At 43.7% G+C, this 19,618-nt stretch overlaps 1 protein-coding gene across 1 annotated transcript in view; it reads left to right on the top strand.

The window, feature by feature from the left end:
• The window catches only part of crlf3 (cytokine receptor-like factor 3), a 30,287-nt gene extending 14,025 nt beyond the window's left edge, over positions 1-16,262 (top strand). The window contains exons 4-10 of the mRNA XM_079521111.1: positions 6,641-6,848; positions 7,493-7,580; positions 7,895-8,072; positions 8,680-8,908; positions 9,719-9,854; positions 10,476-10,588; positions 11,578-16,262. Coding sequence (XP_079377237.1) covers positions 6,641-6,848; positions 7,493-7,580; positions 7,895-8,072; positions 8,680-8,908; positions 9,719-9,854; positions 10,476-10,588; positions 11,578-11,843 — 1,218 coding nt within the window. The 3' untranslated portion in view covers positions 11,844-16,262. The remainder of the gene's footprint in view (positions 1-6,640; positions 6,849-7,492; positions 7,581-7,894; positions 8,073-8,679; positions 8,909-9,718; positions 9,855-10,475; positions 10,589-11,577) is intronic.
• The last annotated feature ends 3,356 nt before the right edge of the window (positions 16,263-19,618 follow it).

Genomic DNA, 19,618 nt, shown 5'->3' with positions numbered 1-19,618 from the left:
CATCTACAGTTGAAATTGGACAGCTTATCTTCACATATAGAGATCTGCATCTGGCAGCCTCAAGGTCAAACACCCACAAACTGTACAGTGGTTTTCGCATTGTTTGTGACTTTGTGCCCAAGGCACACGAAGGGAAGGGGCAGGTAAAAATGGGTGATCACGACTTAATAAACACGTTTAAGTCGTTTTAACTCACTTTATTCACCGTACGCCGGCAGGACCTGGAAACACAGGTTCCCTCCACAATTTACATCTGAGCCACTGCCCCACTGCGCATGCGTATATTCCCTGGTGTGTATTGCCGTAAACTCGTAAAGGGTACCATATAGAACTGTCGTAAAGTGTACATTAGAGAGCAACACAAGTTAACAAAAATCTCAATGCACAACTATATTGCATTTTGTATCTGTTTTTGAATTAACAGTTTATTTGTACTTGACTGTTGAGGCCCCAGGCAGTCACCTGACCTAGGTCGCGGAAAAGAAAAACCGCGAAAATCGCTAAGTTGTCTTTGGCTTTGGAAATGAACTATAACTATATCTGTGAGTTTGACATACTACACTGATGAAGACAGCATGTTAGCATAATGATGAAGACGGCGAATTGGTAAACTCCCAGGGGCCTTGGAGCGTGTTCCAGGCCATCTCCAGTGATACAAATGATACATAGTTACAACCACAGTTAAATTAACAGTGAGGATCTTTAGTGTAGATTCACAGAGATCCCTTCCAAGTCCCATGAAATGCACTTTTTCCCAAACAGTCGGTCAGGACCCATATGTGGGTCGCAAACCAATTTTTATGGGTCGTGAGTAAATACCCCTTTATTTCTTGTTTCCTACATAGTTTTTTAATAATCTTTTAATCCATTACTTAGAGGGGACTTATTTTCACTAGCTTGGGTACTGGGGAGAGACGTCACATTTCTCTTTTGGATTTAAAAAGTTTGGGAACCACTGGTCTAATGCATTATCAAACTCTGGTTCCTTAAAACCCTGTTATGTTCTAGTTCCCTTAATATAGATCAAGACGCAAAGTCACTACCCCCTCCTCTCTCTCTCTCTCTCTCTGTCTCTCTTTCTCTCTCTCTGTCTGCTATCTCTTTCCTTCCTCCTGCAGTGTGTCTGCAGGCCCCTCCAGTAAACAATGCTGCTATTTCCTGCTACTGTACAGAGAGAGAGAGAGAGAGAGAGAGAGGGGAGGATGGATGGAATATAAATATAAAAGATGAGAACAAAGAGAGGGCCATGGAACTAGAACGAAGCATGCCTGTTGGACCAATTCAACGAAGCACTTTGAACTGGGTTGAAAATGACATTTGAGAGAGGGTTTTTTCAGAGTTAAAATAATATTGATCATTTTGCTGTGTGTGTGTGTGTGTGTGTGTGTGTGTGTGAAAAAATGGGGAGGCACAGATATTAAGGTGAAAGAGGTCTTTTCAGGATTACGGGTCACGGCTGATGCGACGCGTCATGAGCTTATAGATCGGCTACGTTTGGCGCGAGACGGAGTTGAAACTAGGTTGAAATTCCCCAGAGACGGGGAGATAAACATCCTTACTGTGTGTGTGTGTGTGTGTGTGTGTGTGTGTGTGTGTGTGTGTGCTCTTCGTGGTCAGACAGATCGCTGAGTCATCTGCAGATGACCACGCATTCTTTCTGAGAACTCATTAGATTTACAAGAACCAGATTCAGACTCACAGGTCTGTGTGTCTTAAGTGCTTCGCTGATCTGGAGATGTCACACTGAGGTGTGACATCTGACTGTTGATTTCGTCGACTAAAACTATGACCACAGTACGTCAACCGATACAAACTAGACTCAAATGTTAGGGATGGACTTGTGGAGCAGAGATGGAACCAAAAGATAAGGCATTTTATGTTTTGGTTGTGTTCCGGTGTGGCGCTCTGAAAATAGCCGATGTAGAGCGGCTATTTTTAGCATGCCCAAAAACAATTCGGCCTGCCAAAATACATTTTAGTCGACAAAATCAACTGTAGATTTAGTCGACTGAAATCGTATATATTTAGTCGACTAAAACTAGACTAACTAAAACTTTTCAGATTACTAAAATATGACTAAAACTAAATTACATTGTATTCAAAAGACTATTACTAAAACTAAACTTTGCTGTCAAAATCTAATTGCAGAAGTGTTTAGGGTGGTCCTTTATATCTGGGTGGTGATGTGGTAGGTTTCCAAAGCAGTGGGACTAGTTAAAAGGGTAGGTCTATGCTCTGATATGTTTTAAAATATATATATATTGTATTTGGTAGCAGGTTTCAACAATTTAAGTTTAGTTTGAACATACCATTTTTTTTCATTTTCTCCCTCACCCCATCCCTCCCCCCACAGTTACCGTCTGTGCTCTGATATGTTAAAAGTGATATCTTGTATTTGGGAAGCCAGGTGGTATGAAAGGAGGAGGGGTGTGATGTGTTGGTGTTTATGTATCTCATCAGGATCCGAGCAGCGCCCGCTGTTCTGGATATACTGTAGCTTTTGAAGGCTCTTGCTAGGGATCCCGATGAGAAGTGCAGTAGTCCAACCTGGAGGACACAAAGGCGTGGAGTCCGTGGACACGTTTTGAGGAATCTGACAGGGTGTAAGCACACTGTCGCGTCAAAAAACGCCTAGTCCAGGCGTCTCTTTCGGGTTTTTAAACAGCTGGTCGATGGAAATGATGCTCGCACGCAGCTTCAACTTGACGCGCCGGCAAAAGAACGGAAACGCTTTGCCGACGCTGAAGTTGAAGCCACGCGCGAGCGTCATTCCCATCCACCAGCTGTTTAAAAACCAGGAAGAGATGCCTGCTCTCTGCCTTTTCTTGCCGCCTCTTGACGCGTATATGTGCCCGCGCCCACAGAGTGAGTCAGAGTGTGGGGCGGAGTTTGAATCCAATCCAAATTACACCTGCCCGGAGTAATTAAATCACAATGTTTTTAATACCAATGGAAAGTTTTGCAATCGTTTAGGCGTCATCGATCTACTGATCTACAAGCGCCCGTTGTAGGTCGTTTGTTTTTTGCCACGCTATTGGGTAGAGTCTGTCACTCCACTGCCTCCAGTCGGGGGGGGGGGGGGGGGGGGGTGTGGGGGTGTGTTTGTGTGTGTGTGTGTGTGTGTGTGTGTGATATCCAGTGTGAGGTGGCGTTTTTCCCATAACCCTGCTCTCCCTGTGGAGAGTGACTCAGACTTACTAGAGTACAGGAATCGAGGAGGAACCCCCCTTGCCCCCACCACACACGCACACTGTACTGTCACTGTACTATCTATTTTTGTACAACAATGTCACTGTGTGTTTATGCTGTGCGGTATGTACATGTACAGAATGAGAACACAATGCTATCACAGTAGCATATCTTGTCCTTGTAACGGAGGGAGTCTAAACGTCCTGCCCGCCCCCCGGCTCTCTCCTGTGTGTGTGTGTGTGTGTGTGTGTGCGCACACGGAAAGACTCACATTAGTTGTGACTCGGTCTCAGCTGCCACAATCTGTGTAGAGACCAATTACTTGTTAACGAACATTGAGACCGCAGGTGCCAGCTAGGTTTCATGTACACTAATCAATTCCCAAAAGAACCCCAAACAAAGCTGTTATTTTGGGGGAGCGCTGGTTTCTGTTCAACGTCCTCTGTGTAGGCTGATGAGAGGAGGAACCAGCAGGAACACTTCCTGTGTGTGTACGCATGCATGCAGTCTAATGCGTACGGTCGGTTCAGTGTGTGCCGTTTTATTTTTCCATTCTCACCATCATGGCCGGGCACTCTTTATCAGAGCAGAGTTTATCAATCGGCCTGCTGTTTCCTGCTCTGTGTGTGTGTGTGTGTGTGTGTGTGTGTGTGTGTGTGTGTGTGTGTGTGTGTGTGTGTGTGTGTGTGTGTGTGTGTGTGTGTGTGTGTGTGTGTGTGTGTGTGTGTGTGTGTGTGTGTGTGTGTGTGTGTGTGTGTGTGTGTGTGTGTGTGTGTGTGTGTGTGTGTGTGTGTGTGTGTGTGTGTGTGTGCATAGATTGTGCATTACAAATACATTCACCCATTCATACACCGATGGCAGAGGAAACCATGATGGCACCAACCTGCACATCAGCAGCAATTAGGGGTTCAGGGTCTTGCTCAAGGACACTTCGACCCTAACTCCACAAGTGTGTGTGTGTCTGTCTTTCTCTCACCGCATCTGTCTCTTTCTCTCCCTCCCTCACTCTGTGTGTGTGTGTGTGTGTGTGTGTGTGTGTGTGTGTGTGTGTGTGTGTGTGTGTGTGTGTGTGTGTGTGTGTGTGTGTGTGTGTGTGTGTGTGTGTGTGTGTGTGTGTGTGTGTGTGTGTGTGTGTGTGTGTGGTGCATTTTTACTGCGCTTTTTATCCAAAGCGCTTTACATAGATTGTGCATTACAAATACATTCACCCATTCATACACCAATGGCAGAGGAAACCATGATGGCACCAACCTGCGCGTGTCTTTCCCCTCTCTGACCATCTCCAAAATTGTAAATGAATCGTACTTCTTACTGCTGAACAGATTTTCAGACTTCAAACTAATAATCGTTTTTTATCAAATATTCAATCAATCAATATTCAATCAATTATTAAGATAATAATCGGTTTGAATAAAATAATCCAGATCTGTATACCAGATCTGTGACTGTGAGGTCTATGGCAGAAAGTCTACCTTCAGTCAAAATGTTCTTTCCATCAAAGGTTGTCAATACTGGAATGAGCTCCCTGTCACACTGAGGGAGATCCCCACTTTCACAGCTTTTTAAGGACAATTGAAACGGTGGCTAAAAAACAAAGTCTTGTGATTCTGTATGACTGTCAGTCCACAATAGAGTTGGCCTACCCTAGCAATAGTTTTAATCTTTTCTTATTTTCTCCTTTTTCTGTTTGAAATGCATTATGTTTTCGTATGCTATCCTCTCATGTCTTGTTATGTCAGTCTTGTTTAGTGTTCAATGTCCGGAGACTACAGATGGAAATTAGCATCTCTGCTAAATCCGGTGTATTTACGCTACATTTCTAATGTAATGTTCATTAATATACTCCCGTCCCGTCCAAATAAACAAATAAATGTAAAGTATGACCAAGTATGATGTAGTGAACTGCCGGTTAATCAGACTAATCAATTTAGATGACACCATTGTCAACAAGTCAGCTGTACAAAAAAGTGATTCTAATTAATATGTTGAGCAAGATTTTTGAGACGTATGTAGTATTACATTTGACAGTTATGACAATGTGATTATATTTGTCTAAATTCCTCATTGCTTTTTCCCGTCAGTTGGTTTAGTAGTGATGTCTGATTCCAGTTGACAAGTGATACAATGAATCAAACCGTGATATTTGAGACATCGGTATTGTCCAAACTTCCTCAGTTACACAATTGTGCAATCTAACCTCCTTCTATCATATGTCTTTATTTACTGCAATCAGATTAACTTCTGCATTTTTCATCCCCACACCCAGGACCTACTAATGCTAGCATTAGTATCCAGTCAGAAGTAAAGTTAAAGGGAATGCAGAGATTTCTTCTTCTTTTTCTTTTTTTTACTAGAATGTAGTCGTTATGCCAATTAATTCCTCCCCACACACATTTCTGTGTTGTCACTGCTGGCTCAACTGCCAGTGAGGAGCCCCCACCAGGAGGACATAGAGCTTTCGTCCTCCTCCTCCCGCCCAACACTCCCTGCTGACAGGTGCAAGTTACAAATATCACCCTCCCTGCCCGTCGTACCCGTTCGAACCCACAACCTCCGTGGTGGAGGACAGGGACTTTACCACTGCACCACCCGACACATTTCACCATACAATGATAATTAAAGATGGTCTGATTTTTTTTTTTTTAACTAACTAGGTATAGTTTCCACATTTCAGATGACTAAAATATGACTAAAACTAAATTAAATTGTATTCGACTAAAACTAAATCAAAATGTGCTGTCAACATTGACACTGCACCCTGGTCTCCCTCCCTGTTATTTGTCACATGGCCCTGAGCCAGCTATGACACTAGCTTCTCTGCCTGGTCTCTCCTCATCCCAGCTCCAACCCACTGTTCATTTTGACAGCAACAATGCTGAATTCTATAGAATCTCTAGGTCGTCCTCCATTGTCGCTTCCAGTCATCCCGGTTCTCTGGTGCTGGCCAGATGAATGGGCTCCTGCTTCGTTCTTGAGTACAGTACTGCAGGGTTGGCTTCAGGGTCCAGCATTCACTGCCGTATCTACATAACATGCTACATCTAAATTACATATTTTCGCCTTTGCATAAGCCTGCAAGGTCATCGAGGCTAGGGAAAAAAAAGTAAACTAAATATACAGTTGATTTTGTCTGCAAAAATGTCTGTTGGCTGGCCTTGATGGCGTTGTTGTAATGCCTGATTTTACACTTGGTTGCAGCACGACACGTTTTGAGCTTGTATTCTTCTATTTTCAAAGCGCAACACCCGAGCGCAACCTACCATAGATCTACTGGATCTCTTGTCCACTAGTCCCTCCCTAACATTTTCGTCTAGTTTTGATGAAATTGTCAAATATATATTTTGTCTTAGCTTTGGTCAGCGTAGATTTTATTTAGTTTTCGTCAGTGAAAAAAGCTCGTCGAGGTCATAGTTTTAGTCGGCGGACTGAACCCTCTTCCCTCTCCCTGTAGGTGCGGGGCAGCTCGGGGCAGGCGCGGGACGCCCTGCGGAGGCACTTTGCAGAGCTCCAGGCGGCGGCGGTGCGCCTGCTGGCGGAGCGGCTGAGCAGCCTGCTGGCCGAGGTGGACGCCATCGAGACGGACAGCGTGCGTCCTCTGGACGACTGCCAGAGCCTCATCGAGCATGGCGTGGGACAGGCCGACGAGCTGCTCAGAGAGGGTGGGTTCATCAGGAGAGAGAATCGGATACTGGATAAACAAGTGAATTCGGAAGTGATGAAACAAAAACATTAGCAGACAAACTTGTAATTGGGGACCACCTGATGACCTCTCTTCCAGGCCAAAGCTTTATCCATTAGAAATGCATTATAATCGCATCTTTGATGTATTTACAAACTGAACTCCCTGGGGAACCACTGACTTCCAGGAACGTCTGTATGCCAACCGAGGAAGGTCGGTGACGCTGGAGAGACAGCTGACCTCCAGGAAAGACTGCGGGGTAACAGGTGCCAGCCACCCCTGTTGCATCACTCGCAAGAGGGCTAGTTATTTTAGGCGAAAACGTGTGAAATATTTTTCACAAGGTTTCTTCCCGACAACACCTAATGCTGCTACGGGTGCAATGGTTCTCAGCCTGTCTGTTGCGAGGCGTTGTGAGCTTGTAGATCTGCTATTTTCACAATATTTATCTGTGGAACCGAGTGAAACTAAATGTAATGCCTACATTTCCAAGTGCTTGTCAGGGTGAGGGGGTCCCCCCGTTCAAATATGATTATTTTGGGGGTCGTGGCCTGAAAAGGTTGAGAACCACTGCTTTACGAGACAATAAATCCAGTGCGTTTGTGTGTGTGTGTGTGTGTCCAGGGGAGGCTGCACTGCGCTGTGGACTGGGGGAGAAGGAAGACAAGCTGGGCAGTTTCACTAAGAAGGCCCTCCACATCCAACTGGACAGGTGAGAGTTAACTAACTAGAATGATGTTGTTTTCATTTAACTCTGAGAGATACAACTTGGTCTAGGTCTTTGAGACGGTCCTGTAGCGGAGAGCTCGCAGGTTCAATTCATGAAGTTTTCCCCCTTTTTGGGAATGTTTTTTTTGTAATGTTTGGAATTTAAATAAAAGGAAACCATAAAATAAAGGGGCCCATAAAAATGTGTCCGTGACCCATAAATGGGATCTATGTGCTTCTTGTGCCGATCCAAATGGAATAATTCAAGTGCGTGCGTTCAGTGCTTTCGCGTAACATTGTGGTTTCTGTGGGGTGCAGTCTGCCGGAGGTTCCAGCACTGGTGGACGTGCCGTGCGTGTCGGCCCAGCTGGATGACTCTCTGCTGGGGGTGCTGAGGGAGCGCGTGGCCCGCCACGGCTTGGTGTCCTCCCACCCCCCCGTCCTGATAGAGGAGCTGCAGGAGAGGCCTGGAGGGGTGCTGGTCCGCTGGTGTAAGGTGAGGAATGATCATGGTTCGTCGTGGATCAAAGCTGCACCCCACCCTAGGGACTTTTAAAAACATGCTTCAGAGTAGACTCACCTTTTCACCGTAGATAACTCTGAGGTTCACTTGTTGTTTTGTGGGGTGTATGTGTGTGTGTGTGTGTGTGTGTGTGTGTGTGTGTGTGTGTGTGTGTGTGTTTAGTTTCTACTCCCTACTGTTGTGACTGCATGATGGAGCTCTTCACGGGTCGAACCTGTGAAGAACCCGAAATGGACCTGTGAAATTGGAGCCGATTCTGACCCGTTCGAGATTTCTTTCAAATATCGGCACCGAGCCAGAGTGGACCCCAGACAATTTGGTCCTATTCCGAGCCGTTACTTTCTTTCTTTACTTACCGAGATTTTTAAGGCCCGGCGAGGAATCCATGATTGTACGCCGGTGTTTTACATTCAAAACAGCCTGCATGCCAGGCAGTGGCAGCTGGCTTCCCTTGCAGTATGGTACGCTATGCATGCATTGTGTAGCTAATTTTTTTTAAAGAAGTGTGTGTGTGTGTGTGTGTGTGTGTGTGTGTGTGTGTGTGTGTGTGTGCGTGCGCGCGCGTGCGTTTCTTTTTCAGGTGGACGAGGACTTCACGGCAGCCGACTACCGTCTGCAGTACCGCCGAGGCGGCACCGGTGGAGCGCAGTACGACGACGCGTACATCGGTGGGGAGCGCGAGTTCCTGGTGCTGCACCTGGACCCGCACAGCGACTACCTGTTCAGGGTGTGCGCCCGCGGGGAGGGCCGCACCGAGTGGAGCCCCTGGAGCGTCCCGCAGACCGGATACACCACGCTGGCACCGCACGGTGAGCCTACACGACGACACGTCAAAACCACAATGGAAACAAACGAGTCCCCCAGGAGTGTTAATATGTTATCCTTTCAGCTATAACCAGTGGTGCAAAGCGTACTCGGATGTTTTTCTTTAGTAAAAGTATCAATACTGCAATACAGAAATAACTCCGGAATTCAAAATGGACTTTTACGTACTGAATGTGCAAGTACTCACTATGCAGAATGTCCCATTTCAAATGTATGAACATCTTTTGAAAATAGCAGATCTACAAGATCACAATGCATTGCATCGCGTTGCCTTGTGAGCTTGTAGATCAGCTATTTTTAAATGGCCAAATAGGGCTATATAGGGCTGAAGTGGATAATGTATGTTTTGTAATAATAATAATCAAAGTAACTATACTAACTAAAGTTTTCAGATTGATGTAGTTGAGTAAAAGTACAATATTTGGATACAAAATCTAGTGGAGTAGAAGTAAAAGTATTGGAAGTTGGAATTATTCAAGTAAAGTACAAATACCTCAAAATTGTACTTAAGTAATAAGTACTGTACTTAAGTAAATGTCAGCGTTGTGAGCTGGTAGATCTTCAGAGCGCAACGCCCGAGCGCAACTAAACTCAAACTTGTCTTATAGTTCTACTAAATCTCTTCTCCTCAAGTCCCTCCCAAACATTTTAGTCTAGTTGTTATCTGTTGACAAAATTGTCAATATATTTAGTCTCAGTTTTAGTCACCATAGCAGTTTTCGTCAGTGAAAAAAAGGCAGTGGATGGACATTTTTGGAAAGCAACACTGACTGGTTGTAATGCATTTCCTCCAGAGTGGCGTCCAGGAACGGAGGGCTACATCCTGAGCAGTAGGAGAAACATGGCCATGCGCAGTGACTCCTCGTCGCGCTGTCCTGTCCTCTACTCCAACGCACCCACCTACTTCTGTGGACAGACCCTCACCTTCAAGTCAGTACACACACACACACACACACACACACACACGCATGGGTGTGGCTGCTACAGTTAATCAAACTAATCAATTTCATAAGTTTAATAAATATATCGATATTAATTCAAATATGCCAATCTACAAGCTCTAAACATATACATTGCAGCGTGATGCGTTGTACGACAAATGTCGTAAAGTGGTTAATCTCGATTTAGTCCATTAAAAAAAACATGCTTCTCCATTATTCAAGATTATTATTGAAGAAGAAGATAATCGATAGTTGCAGCCCAACACACACACACAAAAGCATCTAGCTTTTCCATGAATGTTAGCATTACGTAATGTGAAATGTATCCGCATTTTAACCTCCTTACTGTTGACTCGCATGTCGGCAAAGTTCCATGAAAAGATATCTAGATGTGATTCACAGGTGAGGAATGTATCTATAATGGTTTTTTTTTTGTGGCTTTCGCCTTTATTTTATATATTTTTATAGAGGGACAGACAGTAGGCTGACTGTGTGTGTGTGTGTGTGTGTGTGTGTGTGTGTGTGTGTGTGTGTGTGTGTGTGTGTGTGTGTGTGTGTGTGTGTGTGTGTGTGTGTGTGTGTGTGTGTGTGTGTGTGTGTGTGTGTGTAGGATCTCAGCAGCAGGTCAGATGGATCGCAGGGACAGCTTGGGGGTGTGTGTGGAGTCTGACGGCGGAGGGGAGTCGCTGCAGAGAGACCAGGCGGTCTGTATCTCCACCAGTGGTATGCACGCACACGCACGCACGCACGCACACACAACACAACACACACCTCTGGGGGACGGCACCCGTAGGTGCTGCGTCCTCCCGGTGGGGGCTCCTCACTCACTGTCTGGCAGGTGAGCCAGGAAGGATACAACAACAGCAGTGACAACACACGGAAGTATGCGTGGGCATAATTAATGAATTGGCATAACAACTAACTTGGAGGGAGAAAAAGAGGTTAAAATAATTAGTTGAAATCCATTTGCTGAGCAACTCTCCGTGGTCCTGGACATGCAGTTTTCTTTTCTTTATTCAGTGCGAAGAAAGTGAAGAATATAGTGAAGAATATATTATTATTCAATACACATGTCTCCTCCTAGCTACTTTTTCTCACCTGACAGTGAGGCGTTTCACCAGGAGGACTTAACGCAGGAACCCTGACCAACCAGTAGGAGTCACTGTTAACCGCCTTCACATTACCATCTTGATACCTACGAATACAATCAATTCTGTATTGGAACATTAAGGTTCCATTTGTACAGAACACTGTCAGAGTTAATTTAATTAACTCTGAGTTAATTTAATTAACTCTGACAGTGTTCTAATTTCGTTTTGCTACCACAATATTTTGCATATGGTGGTTATGACATTTATATGTACATGTTATCTTTTTGGTATGTCCCGTATGGGTGTGTCACATATATTGTTATATTATCTGATTTACTGTATACCCTGAAATCTTGAATAAACAACTGTAAAAAAAAAAAAAAAAACTCAGTGAACCAAATGTTCCAATAAACAGAATTGATTGTATTTAAACACAGAGGATTTTACTGTGTAGATTGGGGTACCAGAGATTACAAAAATATATATATGAATTGGGGTCCATGGCCTAATAATGCATCAAACTGGGGTCCATGAAATGAAAAGGTTTGAGAATGTCTATTCCATCTTGTAAGGTTTCATGTGAATTGTTTACACCGCTGCTCTCCCCTGTACCCTCCCCAGGCGCAGTGTCGGTTAACGGCAAAGAGATGACCAACCAGCTGCCCGCCATCGGCGTGGGCTCGGCCGTCACCTTTGACATGGAGGTGGTCAGCATGTTCCCACTCAGCAAGATCGACCCGGCGGACGGCGGCAACTTCAAGCTGCGGGTCACCATCGGCTCCGGCAACCGCGAGGTGGTGTTCGATTGGCTGCTGGAGCAGGCGGTGGACTGCCTTTGTTTCGGCTGCTCCTTCGCCCACTCCGGCTGGAAGGTGCTGGTCTTCTAAAGAAGGAACCTGAGCTCATCCTCAACTCTGTGTGCCGTCTCCTCCTTTAAGGTCAAGACTTTAGATGTTGGACAGTGTTTTGAGGATTTCGAATTGCTGGACAGTATTTTGAGGATTTTGAATTGAATGAACAGGATGGGCCTAAGCAGTATGGCAGCAGTGACCGCATTAGAGGCCGACCGATGCCAGATTCTTGGGTCCAATGCGAGTCCTAGACCACAGATTATAGATAAAATGGGTTGTTTTATTTTATTTCACCACTATTCAAAGATGTTCAAAAATAACCGATCTACTTGCAGCTTGTAGATCTGCTATTTGTTTTATCTTTCACTTTGGGTACGTCATTTCAATGACATGCCCAAAATAAGCAGGCCAGGTATAAAGTTTTTGAAGAACCGGGACACATTGCCTTCGTAATTGATTGTCAAGACCGAAAAAGTGAAATAACAGCCGATATTATCAGTCTCTAGGCTCTAGACTGTATCGGCTACACTGGTCCAGTTTGTTAAAGAAATGTTCTCCAAGGGAAGCAGGTGGTCGGAGGACAGTGGTGACTGGTTGTCAAACCAGGGTTCTGTCATGTTGAAAGGTTAGCGATTTTCTTGTCTTGTCGGGTTTATGTTCGGTTCCTGGGCCGGTCGAGAGCTTGGCCATCGTTTACAGACCCCTTCCCAGCGCCCCCAATGGCTTCAGGACAGGTCACCATTTACCTGAATACGGGGGAAGGGTTTTAGTTGTCTATATATACAGTGCATACAGTATCTATGCATTTGTTTTAGTTGTGCATGGGGGTAGGACATGTCGTGAATTCTGTACTGTAAGTGAACCGTGCACCATAAAAAAGTGCAAAAAGACAATCTGACCTTGTGTGTGAAGAGAAGATTAATAGTGTGTGTTTGGGGGGGGTTCACATGAGAAAAAAAAGAAAAGGTTTTGCCGCAAAGCATGCTGGTTGATTTTTATTGCAACAAAAGCACAGCCACTGTGAACGTCGCTTCTTTTGTTTTCCTTTCGTCTCCATGCAAGCCTGTAAGGCTCAGTCTGTTACATGTACCTGACTTCATTTCAAGATCTTACTTAATGTAAAAGAAAATGTGTATTTTCGCTTCTCTCGTTGTTTCGCTGTGACAATCCTACCAGTATTTACAAAACTGTATAACTTGTAGTTATTTTAAGGTGGAGAGGAAGATGGGCTGTTTTTTATGTGAATTTTGAGGAATACCTTGTTGAAATAATTAATTCAATCACTAGCTTTTTGTTTAACCACTTGAACCCTACTAGTGTCCTTATTCTGGGGCAAACGTATAGATCAGCAAAGAGGTTTGTTGTAGAAATACCACCAGGATCTAGTAGCCTATAGAGCACTGATTCCTAAACAGTGGGTCTGGACCCATTTGTGGGTCACAGACCAATATTTACGGGTCACGACTTCTATTCCTACATTTAAAGGTATATTCAGTGATTTTACTTAATTCAAATATCACTTATTTTTTCTTCTTTTCTGGATAATCCTCCCTACTATAGAGTTTGCTGACCATATAAGGAGTTCCTGCCTGTCCCCAGTGAGCCCCTGGGGTCAAAAAACCCTAGTTTCAGTTTTGGTGGCGGGTGGCAAAGCCTTCATCCAATCAGGATGAGAGGGGCCTTCCTCCAATCATGATCGACTGGGGGCGGGCCTTGGTGCACATGCTGTTGGCCTGTTGCACTTCCCCCCACTGTAGAGCGTGCATGTGCACATTTTGTTACCGGGCGGACTGGGTGGTTTTCTAAATCACCCAAATCACTGAATGCTCCTTTAAGGGAAAAAAAAGAAAAATATTTTTAAAATAAATTGTATAAATGTTAAAACAAAATCACCAAATCTAAGAAATTCCATGAATAAAATAATAAGAATTAGTGAAAATAGCCAATATACTCGGTTGTGAGCTGTTTTCACTAGTTTGTTTCCTGGGCAAACGTCTATTTTACTCTTTTGGTTATTGAGCTAAAACGTTTTAGAGCACTGGTGGACTCTACTCAACTAAGTACATAGGGTTTAAGTGGTTAATGTAAATCAACAAGCTAGCTTAGACCAATCCAATTCATGTGTCTGATCGGATATGTTTTGGTGTTTGGTAAATGGTAGTCTTGCTGTTCTAATAGGGGACATTAACCTATAAACCACAGTAAAACGGTTGACCAACAGAAGTAACTTGAACCTTTTACTAACAAGATAGCTTCAAGTCAGTTATCTATAGCCTAATCTATGTTGTGTGTGTGTGAATAAAATAGGTTATTGTAAAGGGGAACACTCCAAGATATGTTATTCCCACAGTCTAGGACAGTCCAGTTATAACTTCAACGGGAGCAACTATTAAAAGCTGCAATCCGGATTTCCAGAACTTTTTTAAAAGAAGAAAAAATATTTTGAATCAATCAGTATGGTGGAGTATATTAAAGGAGCATTTCATTGATTTTCAACCTTATCTTCCATATCGTCTCTGTTAGGTGGAAACCTCATAACCCTAACTTTTCAGGATTCAAATTCCAAAACATCAAAAGTAGCTCAGCCCCCCCTAGAGTTTTATGAACATGTTCAATCGGCAACAGGATTTGGAGGATTTTGGATTGGAGGATTTTTAAGTCAAATAACGTTGCTAATTTGAAACAATTGGTGCGCTTATCTGCATTATACTCGTTTCGGTCTGCTCACTCTGTCTTAGCTGGTCATTAGGTACTACGTAGGCATGTTTCTTACTGTCCACAGCCCTCTATCTTTCCAGTAAGAGAATGGCTGTTTCTATTATATTGAAATAACCATCGATGATGTCATTGGTAGACGGGTTTTGGAACTGTCCACAGCCCACCTCTGAGGCACAGATCGAGTAGACAGAAATGGTACCATCTTATTTTAAGCATTAGCTATGACCAATTATTTGAAGATCTAGGTTGAAAATGGGTGAAGTATTCCTCTAAAAATATAACCAAAACATGTTGTGCAGTGGTTGGAGGTGGTCTCGCCACACTTCCATTGAGACGTTTAGGCCCCATGGTTTTGAGTAGGACATCGGCTGGTTGACAAGTAGTACTGCCTGAACTAAGCGCACAAGTGCAATAAATCCCCCATACCAATTGGGCATTGCCTCTTGACTGAGCTGTAGATGTTTAGCCTCCCATGCGAGGGTTCGAGTCCCAGAGTGTACATATACTGTAATTTAACACCACAAACCCCTTGAGCCTTGCGAACTAACACTGACTGTGACATTGACAACTAAGACTGCCTGTGACATCATTGACAACTACAGTAGTGTTGTGTTCACAGGGGCAGATGCAACGACGCAGTCTACCATTCAGTATCAATGGAAGCCAGCGACGTGACGCTGCAAAGAAGCAATGATGCATGTAGCTGCTCCAAATGAGTACCACAGACGAATAACAGTCTAAGTCCACACTATTGATCCATAATATATAAATGATAGATAAGGGTTCAGGACAACGAGGCCTTTTCGTGGAGGGGTCAGTCTGAAATTTGGACTTAGACTGTTTTTCGTCTGTGGTACTCTCCCATTCGTCTTTGCGTCTGCCTGTGTGAACGCACCATTACACACTGCCATTGACAACTACGGTAACACTGCCTGTGACATCATTGACAACTACAGTAACACTGCCTGTGACATCAACACTGCCTGTTTCATCATTGAAAACTTAAGGGGCTGATGTGTCTAAGGACTTTTTCCCCCTGAGGGCATCGTATATTTTGAATAGTTATCAATGCGACCGATTCATTTGTGTGGCACTGAGGCCATCCACATTTTGTTTGGCATTTGGTCCCGCTGCATAACACAGCCTGTGACACCATATAGATGATTAAATCTGAAATTTCAGGAGATTGAAACCCACAAAAAGGAGAAGGTTGCTCATCTCCACAGGTTATGGGATGGACACGAGGAGACATGATTGGTCTAATGTCCAGACTCCAGATAGTATGATGATGGTTCATATTTACTCTTCAGACCATTTCATCAGCTGTCTCATGCATCCTTTATAGATGCTGATCGATGTCTTGGCTTCTACACTGTATGTTTTTTTTCAATGTATTAATTTCGAATTCAAGAGTATTCAGACGGAACCAAATGGACCCGCCATTTGGTTCTGTTTGCATACTGTTGAGTTACATGAACACTGAGGACTTTAGTGTGCAGTTGTGTGTTTAGAGCTTTTTTTTAAATGTATTGTCAGTGTCACGAACAATGTTTGAGGTAGGACTGACCCTGCCAACCAACGGTACGTTCAGTTCACTGCCAACATTATATTCATTCAACTGTGATTGGCTGTTTAAAGGCTTGTGACGTGGAATATCTGTATGACCTCAGCTTGTCTTGTCCGTCTCCCTATATCTGAATAGAGAGACTTGTATTTGCAATAAAGTGCTATACGTAAGTTTTGTGATTTTGTCGTCAGTGGTGGAAGTGCTCAAATTTTGTTTAGGGTCAGTTACTTTTTACAGACTATGGGGGAAAATGCCTTAAAGTTTGTTTTCTTCAACTCTCTCTGAGTCTGCAGCCTATTTAAATTAAATATATTTTTAGGACCATGCCATGCTGTGATCTACCTGCACAGCCTTTGTGATCTACTGGTAGATCGCGATCTACCTTTTGGGCACCCCTGGTATAGAGTTAGCTGGTTTGGTGGACAATTTGAGGATCCAATGAGTTTGTCAGAAGCGCTTTTTAAATACATACTTAATACATTGGTTTCACAGGAAATGGGGAGAGAGATGTCGGGATTCAAACCCGCGACACACTGCTAGGTGGTAGGTTCAATATATATTTTAACCAACACACAAAGGGTGTTCAATAGTGTTGATTTATAAAAGAAGAAATAGAGAAGGTAGAGTGGCTAGTTCGAAACCCAGGCTCCCCCAGAGTTCATGTCGAAGGGTCCTTGAGCAAGACACTGAACCCCTAATTGCTCCTGATGTGCTGGTTGGTGCCTTGGTTTCCGCCGCCATCGGTGTTTGAATGCACAATCTTGGATAAAGGCACTATATAAATGCACCAATATAATAATGGGAAAGAAATAAGAATATCAAGCATTTAGCTGGGGACCCCCTGGGCTGGAACTCCACATCAACCTCTGTGGGGTCTACAATTGTCTACATGATTTCAAAGGTTTTTATACATTTGAAAAGTGAAATCTGACATTCTGCAAAATGAGTACTTTCTACTTTTGGTACTGTTACTTTTGTACGTTTACTCAAGTAGTTTTTTATATTGTATTATGGACTTTAACTTGTAACAGTGTGTGTGTGTGTGTGTGTGTGTGTGTGTGTGTGTGTGTGTGTGTGTGTGTGTGTGTGTGTGTGTGTGTGTGTGTGTGTGTGTGTGTGTGTGTGTGTGTGAGAACAGCGTATCTCGAGAACCGCACAACAGGATCGACTTAAAACTCAGACTGCGTATCACCGAGGACCGGGTGGAATGTGCCAAGTGGGCGGATAGGCAGATCTCCCATAAAAATCACACCCATGTGAAGTGAGGGGCACTAATATATTAAAGTCTAACTCATGTTGATTAGGTGATGTAATGGTGATGTAAAACAAACGGTGCCAACACAAACATTAAATGCCATTAACAATAGAGACAATATGACGTAATGAGGGACAATATGATGTAAATGTTCCCTTCATTGTCAATGGCGTTTTTAAAACAAACATTGAACTAAAAACAAACATTAAACCTGTTATACCCTCAAAATTTGATAAATGCACAAATCCCCACATTATCATGATGTCACCAATATGACGTCATAGATGATCATCATGCAATGACATCGCTATGTCATTTAGTCACCAACAAATCCACTTTTCGGTAGTAAACTTCCACAGTCAGCAACACGCACGCTTATGGCACCATTCCCTCTGTGGAGAGAAAAGATATTCTGTCATGATGTCTTTCATTGTAGAAAAGAAAAAGAAATTTAAATTCAAAGTAGACTTTGACTTGGTCGATCTCTCTTTGATCCCCCTCGTCAATGGAGTTATATTTTGTAAAATCAGACTCTTTGATGGTGGTCGCTTTACCGAAGTGTCCTCTCGGGAACCAGTCCAAGATAACAGTGTTCAGTGGAATAAGAGATTCTCTTTTGAATGCAAATTAAGTGCCAAGGAAAGGACAGGAGTTCTAGAACCCTGTGTGTGCCGGGTGTCTGTGCGCATGGAAGAGAAGGGAGGAAAGTCGTTTATGAAGCTGGGCTATGTCGACTTGAACCTCTCAGAGTTTGCTGGGTCGGACAGTACCACACGTCATTGTCTACTGGAGGGATATGACCTGAAGTATTATAACAGTTTTAACCCTTTTACATTGAATTTTAACCCAGTCACCAGAAGACAGGACAATTCCATCCTCAAGGTTGTTATCACCATGCAGCTTATGTCTGGAGACCCCTGTTTTAAAACGCCGCCATCGACGGCTATGACGTCGCGAATCCCACAGGCCGAGACCGGAGGTCTTAATAAGGACAGAAAGGGAGGAGTCATGCACAATGTCATTGAGACTCATGTCGGGAGGTCTGTCACCACCACGAGGTCTGTCACCTGCTCCACGAGGCACAGCTTTGTAGAGAATCAGTCAAGGAGAGTTAACGACACCAGGGTGAATCCTGACGACATCATAGAAAAGATAATGCAGAGTGAGAATTTTGCTCATAGTTTGCTGAGTTCAGAAGAGGAAGGTCTCAGGCTATTGGTTGGATCTGATGGAAGCACAGCACTGGGAAACCAAAACACCAAGGCCAAAGTTGGATCCAGGGCCTCCTCCCTCGCCCTATCTTCCTTCAAATCTACGGCAACGACAAAATGGTAAACGGTAAATGGTGCATTTATATAGCGCCTTTATCCAAGTCACTTTACAGAGATTGTGCATTACATTCACCCATTCACACACACATACATACATCGATGGCAGCGGAAACCATGCAAGGCACCAACTAGCACATCGGGAGCAATTAGGGGTTCAGTGTCTTGCTCAAGGACACTTCGACAGTAACTCTGCGGGAGCCCGGGTTCGAACTGGCAACCTTACGGTTACCATCCAGGCACTCTACCCCTGAGCCACCGCCGACCCTAGGGGAAAATAGGCCTGGTAGAACTTAAGGTGGTATGAGCAGGTAGATCAGGATCAAGGATGCATCCATCAGTAAAGGGGGTGTCACAGTATCCTGGTGTGATAGAAGGAGACAAAAGGGGTGCAGCACCAGGAGAGGTGATGGTACCATTTTCATTCCAGGAAAATCATTGGCCTAACAGATGGTTATGGTCAGTGTCAAAGTCTATTTATTTTATTGACTTACTATTTTTTTCATTCCTATAATTGTTTTATATTTTATTGTTATTTATATATGTGTTCATAATTTCTTATCTCTATCTTTACCCTATCCTGTGTTCCATGCATTTATCTACTCAACACCACTCCATCGACTCACAAAATCATGTGATACACCAGAGTTCCGGAGTATTCAAAGAGAAATTCAAGGCCACATTTCCAGTCAACAGTTTTGCTAATTGAGTTAATTTGCTAATTGTGTTAATTGGTATATTTAGGGACATTGTCAACTGGTTGGATCAGAAAGGCCTTGCTGTTCATTGAAAGTCCTATGGCATTGTGAACAAGAAAGCCTTATTTCATCTCAGAAGACTTCAGATCTGCAGGAGACTTGATAATGCATTATATACCTCCCCAAGAAGTCTATAGAGGGTATGTGCATGCATGCATAAAGTGAGTGGCAAAGTGAGTTTTTAA

This window comes from Electrona antarctica, assembly GCF_951216825.1.
Source record: "Electrona antarctica genome assembly, chromosome: 14".
NCBI lineage: Eukaryota > Metazoa > Chordata > Actinopteri > Myctophiformes > Myctophidae > Electrona > Electrona antarctica.
This window is presented reverse-complemented; position numbering and strand designations above follow the sequence as displayed.